This window comes from Larus michahellis, chromosome 7 (assembly GCF_964199755.1).
Source record: "Larus michahellis chromosome 7, bLarMic1.1, whole genome shotgun sequence".
In the NCBI taxonomy this organism is placed as follows: domain Eukaryota; kingdom Metazoa; phylum Chordata; class Aves; order Charadriiformes; family Laridae; genus Larus; species Larus michahellis.
In genome coordinates, this window is record NC_133902.1 from 24590511 (window position 1) to 24602300 (window position 11790).

An 11790-nucleotide genomic window follows, 5' to 3' on the forward strand; every position below is an offset into this window, starting at 1 on the left:
CTGCAAGCAGCATATTTTATTCCGAGCACCGAGCTGCAGGCAGCAGGGCTGCTCCACTGCCTACACATAAGCATTGCACAACATTTGTTGGACCAGAGCTCCAGTGTGGCGGAACGCGTGGCCAAGCATTTCACAACTGCTGTCATCTATGGATTTCTGCTTACAAAAATAGAAGGGGAGAGCCCAGCTCACTCAGTCTGGCTCTGAAAAGGAAAAGCAAAGCGTCCATACGCTGCTCTGCTACCTTTCCTAAGGGGGAAAGCTGAATAACATAACCACCTGCACACCTGTGGGCTGTTCTGTGGCAGGGAGCTATTTTCTCAGAACCCTCCAGCCAAGCACGTCACAAGGCTGATGGTCCTTGCCACTAGTCCAGCACCTTGGTGGCTTTCCCCTTGGAGAAGCTATTCTCTCCTCATGTTTGACCCAGCTTGTAGCCAAGCTCAGAGTAACGTGTCTCCAAAGCTGGCTCCTGGCAGAGTTCAGGGCACTTTCACAGCCGTTTTAGCACTCAGTAGGACTTAGGCTTACATTTTTCCGAACAGAAAGGTTTAAACCATGGTACTGCATAACCCTAGACCTTCCCTGCATCCACTAAGCATTTGGTTCCAGCCCTGCAGCCCCACAAAATCACGGGGTCCCAGGCGGCACCGCTGCCCTCCCGCTCCTCCCTCCAGCCCCGACATCCGCCATTTCTGTTCGGTGGAGATCAAGGTGTGTCTTCCCCCGAGTAACAACAAACCCGCCCCGAGCCGATGTTGCAACAAACGCGTACTTCTCCTAAATTCGTCTTTTTTTTTTTTTTTCTGAATGAAGGAGAACTGGTGCGGAATCGCCCTCCAAGAGACCTCGATGACAAGACCCCTCTCGGTGTTACCACCGGGCCTTAAAATGGCGCGGGCAGGGGGCAACCCGCTTTCGAACTCCCCCTCTGCCCCGCCAGCTACGCATCGGACCGCTGCTGGGCTTTTTGTTGGGTTTTTTTGTTTGGCTTTTTTTTGGGGGGAGAAGTGCGTGACTGAGGCGACAGAGAGCACTCGGCGAGTCAGCCTCGGCCCCAGCCAGAGCCCAGCGCACCCCTCACCGCCCCAACGGCAGCAGCTTCTGTCTTGGCAGTGCCCCGGGAAGGGGAAAATGGCCGCAGCACCGCCCAATCAGCGGGCGGCACCGGCTCGCGCCCGCCTGTTACCCAGTCCCGGCGCTCCGCGTACCCCGGACGGTTCCATTTGGCACCGTCCCCCGACGTCCCCCCCCGCCTGGCGCCCAGGGTGGGCCCGCCCCATTGGTATAAAAGAGAGCGTAGCGCACATGTGCTCCTCAGTGCCGGCGGGAGCGTGAGGGTGGTGGGGGGTTGTGTGTGTGGTGTCGGTCGGGAGAGGGAGCGGTGGGGGTCGGGCGTGCCTCACAGTCACTGCGCAGCCCCTCGGTGCTCGTGTCCCCATACCCTGTGAGGGCTGCCGGCGCCCCTCTGCCCGGCCCTGCGCTGCCACCGCCGCTCCCCCACGGGATGCGGGCTCGGCCCGCCCCGCCAGCCCTGCCCCCCGCGCCGGCCGCAGCATGAGCGCGGCGAGCGATACGTACATCCTCATAAAAGACATAAAACCCGGACTGAAAAACTTAAATGTCATCTTTATTGTGCTGGAGATCGGTAAGTGGCGCCCGGTACGCCCCACCCCCGGGTCGCCCACGCGTGTCCCTCGCGGGGGGGACGGGGGGTGCTGGCGGGGCCGTGCCACCCCCGTCTCGGTGTGTCCCCCCCTGAGCCGCGCTTCTCCTCCCCCCCCCCCCCCTCCCCCCCCGCAGGGCGAGTCACCAAGACGAAGGACGGGCACGAGGTGAGGTCCTGCAAAGTGGCGGACAAGACGGGCAGCATCACCATCTCCGTGTGGGACGAGATCGGCGGCCTCATCCAGCCGGGGGACATCATCCGCCTGACCAAAGGGTGCGTATGGGGCCGGGACCCCGCCTCGCCTCGCTCCCCCGCCTCGGGGGGAGCCCTTTGTCACCCAGGCGAAGGTGCAGGGTCGTGAGCGGGCTCCGGCCGCCTTCCGAGAGGCACGGGTGACACAGCTTCCCCCCCTTTGGACTGGCTCCTTGTTACCGAGGCAGCGCCCTGAGGTCACTTGCCAAATTAAAACCTCCTCCTCCACCCCGGAACATGCCTGGCATGAGCCTACAATCTAGTAGATGGCTAGGAAGGGCTTGTATTTTTAATGAGGAGGTGGTGTTCAAGAGACTCGCTTTGGCTTCAGAAAAAATCTCCGTAGGAAAATACTTCTTTTTTTTTTTGTTGGGGGCGGTGGTGGGCTGGGGATTGTATAGGGGATGGATCAGTCAGTCCTGATCTGTAAATCAAGCAGGGAAGTGAGAAGCCTGTTCTTATTTTTACAGCCAATTCTTTACCCCAGCAGTCAGCTCCTTAATGAAAGGAGGAAATGATTAATGTCTCTCATGCAGAAAAGTTGCTTTTCATTGCAGTGGATTTAGCAGAAATGACAGGCAGAGAAGGAGATGCTTTTCAAATTCACTATAAAAATGCATACTAGGGTTACACTGTAGAGCATGTTAGTTTGTTTAGGTGCAGTTCATTTATCCATTCTGGTTTAATTGTTTAAAAATAACCCTTTTATTGCTTGTGAGAAACAGTAGTAGTGTCAATTTGAAAACCCTTTTCCATGTCACTAAATTGTCAGTAGCAAAGAGATAGTCACTTTCATTTGAGTTCTTCCTGCCAGTTAGGTTACACTTAGAAATCCATTACTCTGATCCTTTGGCCTACAGCACGCCAGGAGATGGTGTGTAAGGCTTTTATGAAAAAAGTACGTAGAAAGTTACTCAGTGGAGCTGCTGACTGAGCTGCTCTTAAGTTGTTCATTTGAGTGCAGTTGTTGATATTGGAGTGAAATTGGATGACCCTTGACACCAAAACTACAGCTGCTTCCTCCTATGCAAATGTCCTTTTACACGAAGCAGGCTGGCTCCGCAGCAGAGCTTGTTCTGGGGACCCTGCTTGCGTGGAGAGCACATGGAGCGCTGGGATTAAACCAGAGCCCTGGGCCACCACTCTGCGCAGATGACACTGAAACAAGTTAATAGTGGTACTGTTCAGCGCTGTTAACTGTACTCTGCTGTACAGTAAGCTCTTGTGTACAGAGCTTACTGTAGCTGCTCTGGTGTTTCAGTGCAACAAATGGGAGGGTCATGGCATCCCTTCATGTCAAAAAGTGAGTTTGGCTTGTGTGAATTAAGTTCATGAGCTGACATTGCTGTTCCTGGTGGATGGGTAAGTCATGCCTTCATTTACATGAATTACATGCTCACTTAGGGACTGTGTAGTGAGTGAAATGGCAAAAGGTAAATACATTCTGGTTTGGCTCTCCTATGAAGAAAAACACCCTCGTGCTGGCATACATGGTTCTCCAAATACAGCCTTATACTTAATTCAAATAGGACTAATTTGGGTGTGTGATGTTGCCATTACAAGGCAGGTAAATTTAATCTCTATAGGCTAATCTGACTTGTCAGTGCAGGATACTCACTGTTAGCAGAAAAGCTTAGCTAGGCCCCACATGTAAATGTATCCTTTTTTTTTTTTCCTGCTAAATTTCAAGCTGTAGATGCATTCCTCTGCAAAAGCAGACACTGTTGCTGATTTTTGTCATTGGCCAATTAACTCATTTACAGGAAGCTGCTGCAGTTAATATTTTTAAATTTGAAGTTAGTTCTGGAGTTAGTGCTTTATGGCCAGCTCTTTCTGAGACAAAAACAAATGCTTGCATACATGGAATAACTTTGTGCTGGAGGTAATCAGTCCCATGATTTGCTGGGTCTCATCCCAGTGAATGTATGTTTGACTTAGATTTGTTATTTGGTAGCTCTTTTCCTTTGTGCTCTGCCACCAGACTGTCCAACTAGCTGGTTATTAAAGATTAAGCATAGAGGGAATCTTTAAAGTAAAAGGTAGCGTTATGGAGTGGAGAGCATTAATCCTGCCTCTGGGTGGGAAACTTCCGATGCAGGCACTGTAACTGTAGATACTGTGCTTTATTGCTTGCACTGAAGTACAGAGGTGGTTATCGTTGCACTGGCATTATGGTCTGTTCTGCCAACCTGGTTCTTCCCTGCTGCCTCTGCTCAAGGTGCTGTGTGCAGCTGGATGGCTCCCGGCCTCAGCAGATAAGGCAAAGGGCAAGAGGAAGGTTTGTTATCTCTGTTCCAGAGATAGACCTGGAGTGTAAGGAAGTGGTGACTTGTACGGGTTATCTGTGACTCCTGCGAGTCCAATTGCTGGGGCTCCCTATTTCTTTGCTAGAAGATACCCATATTCCTGTTAACTCCCTTGAGCAGCACCTGGGTTTCTGCTCTGCATTTTTGTTATTTTCTTCACATACATGATGCCCCTCACTGGAAGGAACAATTATGCAGAAAGTTTTGCATAACTCAAATTCCAGTGCTTGAAGTCAAGTACCACTATAAAGACTGGAGTGCACTCATGCTGTCTTGTAAGTGAATGTTTCCGCAATCAAAAAGTGATTTCATTGCTTTTCTATATGTCACTGGGATCATGATGGCCAAACTTGTGCCTTTAAAAAAATATAAAAAAATCTGGTAAGGACCTAGACTGAAAAAGTAGTCACATCCTATTATACATATCCAGGAGCGGTATTTATATTCTCCAGTGAACAAAGGTAGTTCTTCCTGGCTCCTGCTGAAAGCAGAACTGAGAGTTGTCAGTGAAGGGTAACACGGATACTGCTTTTGGCACAATGCCATTCCTCTGCAGGAACAGTCATAAGGGCTGCTCCAACCAAGGAGAGAGCATCCAGTCTCAAAATAATTGGCTGCTTTCCTGGAATTGCCAAAGGAGTCAGCTGAGCTTCCAGTATCTTTTGCTAGAAGTAAAACATGGGGATCTATAAAATTTTAGCGTGGTAAAGTTGTGGTCTCTGGGAGTTTTTTTAGTCCATTCATGTTGATATGTAATGATTATTAACATAGCATGCTTCTACTTCCTTTTTCAACGGTCGTATTTCTCATTCACTGAGAGACAGTGCTTTGCTTCTCCTTTCTTTGGCCAGGTACGCATCTCTGTGGAAAGGATGCCTGACACTTTACACAGGACGAGGAGGCGAGCTGCATAAAATTGGGGAGTAAGTATTGCGTGCTTATACTTGCGGTGTTATGTACTGTTCTCAGCAGAGCGTCATGGTAAGTATAAGACGTGGTGGCTCTTAGTAAATGGAGGCTGGGGCAGCAAAAGCCTGTTGATTGCTCATGGATAGGCACAGTATGGGCAACTATGGTGTGAGTTTTTACATGCTGTTGTGGTAATGAGCTCCAGCCCTCTCTGGATTCTAGGGTATATTGAGGAAAATTGTCCTTCGTCGTGGCACAGATCTGGGTGTCACATGGGGGAATTGTGTAAATGACAAGGGACTTAATCTGCATTGCTTACCTAGGCCTCAGCTTGTATGACCACTTTGTTTGCGTGTGTGTATCGTACTTTAGAGGCAAGCAGTGCAAAGGAGGAAGACAAAGGTTACTCCAGTGAATCATATCTAGACAGAAGCGAGCCTCATTAAACCTTCTTTAAGCTGCCCACAGACTAAGGCGGTGACTCCTCCTGACTAAGAACAAACATGAGTAACATACTTGACAAGCAACAGGAAAAATAGCAACATTTTCTAATGAGAAGAGTACTTCCGCTGTTGCACAAAGTGCCGTGGAAGGCCTTGTAGACAACTGGGAAATGGGGCTGTGGGTGGCCACCGCTTTTCTCAGGTGGTTCAAAAGTGCCCAGTGCTCAGCTGGATTTTGGGAGGGATGATGTGCAGATTTCCTTTGGTGCAAAGGAAGTGAGGAAGACAGCGAGGTGAGTCCTCATCTGTGTTGTGCGTCCCTGCAGGAGGTGGGAGCTCCACTTCTGCTTAACCAGTCCAAGCTGCGTAATGATTCAAATCTTTCTTCCCCTCTGCCGTAATTTCCATGTGGTGAGTCGGTGGGTCTATTCCTCCATAGTCCCCTTGAGTGCAAAAGGATGTTTTGAATTTCACTCCCTATTTTGGACTGCTCTGTGCTATTATGTTAATGGGGCGCTCCATAGTATGGGAGTGTTTAAGTTTTCCCTAGAGATCTAATGCAGTCACAGTTTGGAAGCAGGCTGGGTGACTCTGTGCCTCAGGCGACCTTGAGAGTGGACGCTGGACAAGATTGTGCAGCTGGAAGAGCAGTGAAGGGAGCCCTTTCATCACCTTTTGTTTCCTTAAGGCCAGTTTACCTCCTAGAGTAAGCATGTGCTTGCCTCTGCTTGACTGAAACACCGTCATCAGGAAGATGTGACAGCTTTGCCACAAGCCTATAAAGGGATCAGAGAGTCTTATAATACCTATGGATACTCTCTGAACACTGGGCTCTGGGTTAGTTACTTCTAGGTGATGGGATATGTCAAGAACATATGCTCTTTGACTTGTGAAGTTGAGAACTCTGTTAAATGGCTTTAGAACTTCCTCATAATCCTAATTTCTCCTCAGGTTCTGCATGGTATACTCAGAAGTGCCAAACTTCAGTGAGCCCAACTCAGAACACGTCGGGCAGAACAAACTGGTATGTTAAACTTGTCTGAGGCTTCTGGCGTAAAGTGCTCTTTGTTCTGAATATTTCATACTAGGCTGTGATCAAATGTGATTCTTCTGGAAAAATGGACTTGAAGTGATGTATAGACAAAAATGAGCCAATAATTAGAATAGCAAATAAATTCTGTGTGGACCCACTATAAGAACACAGGAGAAAAAAATCAGCCCTTTTCTGTAAAAAATGTGATTTCTCTTTCTGATCCATGTCTTGTCTCTTTTTTTTTTTACATTTCTCTGAAGGCACAGGGTGAACAGAATAATAGTTCTGCATCAAGTAATATGGGTTCTTGTACTTTCGGGCCAATGGGTAAGTCTTTTCATTTTGTGAAAGTGAAAGAATGAGAAACACTTAATGGGAATTAAAAGAAACTTAATCTTGCTAAGGGTTCTCCACTCTGGGACAAAGGTGTACTATGCTCTAAAAAGTCTTTTAGACTGAGGCCTGAACCTGCAAGCACATAAGCATGAACGTTTCCTGAATAATGGTTTCAGGATTTCTTCCCTAGAAGAATAAGAGATCAGAATATTCAAGGTACTTTTATCATATAAAAGACTTGACTGATCCTAAATTGTTTTTATGCTTTCAAAGAGTTTTTGCAGCACTTGAAATTCTGTTTTTTTAAACCACCTGAGACCTTGGCTTTAAAAATGAATGACTCTTAACTTGGCAGTCACCTTGGCATTCCTGCCGGGTTAACTCCCCAAAACAGAAGTGGTAGTAATCTGAATTTCAATATTTGACCTGGCTGGATTATTTTGTGATGTATTTAAATGTTGAATCTTAAATAAGAAAATGCTCCGAAGACTTGAATGGGTGTAAGCTTAGAGGGAACCTTAGTTATGGCCTGCCTACACGATGCCCAAATTCTGTACCTGGCGTTGTATAGCTAAGCTCTGCTGGTGGATGATGGCAAACAGATCCATAACTTGCTGTTAAAAACCTCTGTGTCACTTCAGTGACTGTCCGCTTCCTTTTTAGCAACACTATTTTCATTTCTCTTACTTTCTTATGAGCCCTTTGTGTTCCTTTAAAAAGAAATGATTCTGGGCAAAGAAGGGCAGCATTTTCAGGCCGGTCTTTCCTCAGTGCCAGGGTGAGGCGAGTAGGCTTTCAGCCCAATTAGCATGTAGGTACTTCCTTGATGTTCCTGCTTTTGGGTGGTGAACAGCTGTTTTCACTGAGCTTGTGAATATCTTCTGAAACTTCTTTTTTTCTCTTCCTGCCTCTTGTGTGGTCTTTAAATGCAATGATTTCCTTTTGTCTTTTCCTTCTCTCACCATGCTTCCTGTCATCATTCTGCCTTTTCAGCACTGTCCCTCTTCCTACCAGCAAAATATGAGCAGTGATGCTTAATGAAGCTCAAGTTAATGAGAATTTGGGGCTAGCTGAGTTGCCTCTGTGGCTGGACTTCACAAGGCAGCTTTCTGTTTCTGTGTGCCTGGTAGTGGGGGATGACGCAAGGAGCTTTGTGTAGCCTGCTTTTCTTTTGCTGGTTCCTCCTTGATTTCTGCTGCCCTGCTGTCTCTCTGGAACATCTTGGTGTGTGACCTACAAGCCAGTGTATGTTTCTGAAAGCACCAGTCTAGTTTCACGAGACTCCAGTCTGTCTCCTGGCCAAAGAATTAGCGTGCAACTCCGCGACCCTTCTTGTTTTAGTTGAGAGTGAAGAGGAGGTAGTTTGGGAGGGAGGAAAAAAGGTATGCTGTGGTTTGGGGTCTTGCAGTGCCAGAGGGGCTTTTGCTTCTGGTGCCCAGGGTTTGCTGGCTGCTGCCAACTCCATGCATTCCCTCTTGCTAAACTTATGTAAAGGAGCAGTGATTTCAGTCCATGGAACTTGGCAATAACCTTTTTTCTGTCTCTTTAGGAAATGGCTTACAAACTGGACCTGAATCAAGCGGATTTCCATTTACATATAATCACGGCCACACTTATGCAGGTAGTGGGAGAGGCAATGGACGAGGACCTGTAAATCCAGCACCAGCTAATAGCGTTCAGCCTCTTCCTGCTGTCAGTAATGGGAGGGACCCACGCAGAGCCTTTAAAAGATGACTATGCCAAATGTGGTTGTACAGCTTGCTTAAACTCTACACTCTACTTGAACACTTATTGCACTTTTATTTATAGTTAACTGTGAACCAGTTTGTCCTTTACTGTTGTTTTTTTACCTTTTGGTCTATGGAGCAAACTTGATGTGATCTATTTCTTGTTTTGCTTAGGGAAGCACAGTGAGTCTTCCCCATAAATTAAGGGGGTAGGGGGAGAAGGTGGATATAAGAAAGTAAGGGTAATGGGTTAAGAGTCTCAAAACTCAGTACCCTTTGCTAAACAGAAGAAAATTTCAGTTACATGTATGTATTTTTCTGTTTCTGTTGGTCAGCCATATAGCCTTAAAAGGTCTGCTATGTCCTGTGCGTGCATACGTTGACTTCCATTAGGATTAATGGGAGCTCTTCGTATTGGAAGAGAAATGAGAGGGAAGAGCAAAGCTGCTCTAGTGAACTCGGTGTCCTTGGAATGAATATAGCTTGTAAAAGCAATAAGTATAAGGAAATGGTGGTGCCAGCACCTGGTGGTGTCTCCTAAATCAGAGAATGGGTAATTCAGATGAAAGTTGAAAACATGGTGAGTGTCTTGAAGCTTGACTTCTGATTCCAGAATGGTGTACACTACTTTAAAAGAAAAACTCTCCATAAACACCATTATCACTATCAAGGAAAGTGACACTGATTTCTTTGCCTTGGATAGAAGCTTGGATATTCATTCTTGCTTGCATGAAATGGCAGGAGAGGAGGATCTAAATTCAGACAGCACTGGAGAATACGCTGTTTGTAGCCACTCCTGGTGTAAGCGCCCAAGGTTACTTTGCAGGAGTGTGAATTTCCAGGAAAGAACTGTTTTCAAATGCTGCATTAACTATCTCTTCAATGAGGCTGCCTACTTCTCCTTCCTTCATTCACTTTTCCAAATGAATTATGTATGAGATGAAGCTGTATGTGTGGATTACAGAGGTACTAGCCAAGCACACAGCTACGTTTCTGATGCTGTTACGCTGCTAAGCTTTCCTTCCTCTCTTTTATATGAAATGCGAATTATCCCTTAAAGAACTTAACCCCACCACCACCATCTCCCGGGGAAAACAGCTGTGGTTTTATTTCTGAGATCACAAATGCCTTGACTCTAGGTAAGAGTCCAGTGCCATATTTCAGATCAGGTTCAAAAACAACTTGGAAGCTGAGGTGTCATACTGGATTCATCTGTTTAACTCTTCTTATAGCTGACCTCTTGAATAAAAAAAATTGCACTAACCATTTCAGAAACAAATCTAACTTTCTTTCTGTCAAGCCATAAAGACTTCATGACAAAAGGCTCTTTCTGAATTGTGAGTTGTCTCTGTGGTTGTTCATGTTAATTGAATCTACTACCATGTCACTAATGTTTACAAGTTATTTACATTTGATACCTCTGCTTTGGTACTCTGTCACGATGGTTTGTTGAAAATTGCTTCTAATTGGTAAAAGTTCCTTGCTTAATCTGAAATACTGAACTCTTTTTAATGCAAGCAGCCATGACAACAAACTTCTGAAATTTGTTTAGAGAAACCTGTGTGCCCAGACACCTGAGGGATGTTTGCCTCTGGTTGGTAAAGTGCTATCCTGAGACTTGCTTCCAGGTGGAACTAGTGAAACTTGTCTTGGACACAAGAGGGTGGCATGCCTCATGAGATCACCCATGGGTTCTGTTATGGAAGAACAGTGGTAATTGGTAAACCAGGAAGCACGCAATGACTTCTGGGGAGATGGCGTTAAGGAGGTGATATGTAACTCAGGGACTTTAAATTGCTTACTTATTTAAATAAGTCATGTGTAGTCTAGATGCATGGACAACCTCTTATGCACTGTTGCATTAAGACATTTGATATGCTTGTGAGAAGGAAGCCAAGAGGACTTCTAAACCTGTGAAGTATATATGACATGTTCCAGAGGTAACTGAGGTGTAAGTATGGTGTGAGAGCTGTGCTTTCCAGTAGTAGCTGTAAAGGTAGCAAGTGAACAGTTCAAGTGATGGCATGGTGGGGACTTCATCCTCACTGGGGTATGTCCACCATGGATCCCAAATCCTGGTGGTCTTGGCTTCTCTACAGCATAAAGCAGGTTGAAATGGGGAGGAACCCTGTGTTAGTGTGTGCTGAGGTGCCTGATGTTTGTAGTTCTATGCATTTGAGCTTTTATTAAGCGAATAAACAGAATACTTGTTCACAAATTCCAAATAAAAAGTAAGATGATTACTGCTGATAAGTGGCATGAGATTAAAAGCTTGCCGTCAAGTGGATGATTGATTTGCAGTTGGGAGGAAAAAAGCAAGAGGCTGGTCTTCATGTTCTCAAGGTTAGTAGCATTCCTGCCTCCCTGTTTCTTATGTGAAACTGTTTCAGTTTATTAATAAATTTTTACTTCTTTGCAGGGGAAATCTGTGCCCTGAAAAGTCGCATGGACTTAAAGTAAATAATCATAGTAATTTTTCAAGATCTTCTGATCTTCCAGTGAACCTAAGACAAAGTTGTTTCCCTCTCTGAGGGAAGTGTCAAGATAGTGAGTTCTCAGCTTGCAGAGGAATCTGGGAGCCTGCCTTGCGTCTGTTTGGATCATACCACCTTGGTGTATGGAGAGACACAGATATGCATTTCTCTTGTGTAAACAAGCAGTTGTCATTAATTATTCTGACACCATGAGGCAGTTCACGGGTGCCCAGGGGTTAGGTCATTAGGGAGTCTCTTTACAGATGTCTTCCCGAGATATTAAAGGTAAGGCTGCAGTTAGAGTAGTCTCATTCTAGATAATACAGATTGCCAAAGGAAAATCTGTAAGGTGTTCACCTCTCCAGACAAACGGCACCATGCTGAAGTGCAGCTGGGCTCTCATACGCTTGAGTCACAAGATGCCCAGCTTTTGTCACCCCACAACAGCTCATCTCCTCTTGCCTGCCCTAATGAAAGGACTGATGGCGGACTGCAGCAATGTGGCAGCAGAGAGAGTTTTGCTCTCTGTCTGCTGCAGTCCTCCGTGTGTTCCTTCTCCATACTCGGTGTCAGTCTTTCACCTTGATCCCAAAAGTGGAAAAGCAGCCCTGTACTGTGAAATACTGTCCTAAGCTTGGCTA

The 11790-nt window shown here is 46.2% G+C and overlaps 1 protein-coding gene across 2 annotated transcripts; it reads left to right on the forward strand.

Moving 5' to 3' along the window:
• The first annotated feature begins 622 nt into the window (after positions 1-622).
• NABP1 (nucleic acid binding protein 1) lies at positions 623-11263 on the forward strand. Of its 2 annotated transcripts, none has more exons than XM_074595559.1 (6): positions 623-1648; positions 1804-1942; positions 5079-5150; positions 6531-6603; positions 6879-6939; positions 8498-11263. In XM_074595559.1, the coding sequence occupies exons 1-6, from the start codon at positions 1558-1560 to the stop codon at positions 8680-8682; spliced, it is 621 nt and encodes a 206-aa protein (XP_074451660.1). In that variant the 5' UTR covers positions 623-1557; the 3' UTR covers positions 8683-11263. The 2 variants fall into 2 exon arrangements, with proteins under 2 accessions (XP_074451660.1, XP_074451659.1); XM_074595558.1 differs by having other exon boundaries at positions 1308-1648; positions 6873-6939.
• The last annotated feature ends 527 nt before the right edge of the window (positions 11264-11790 follow it).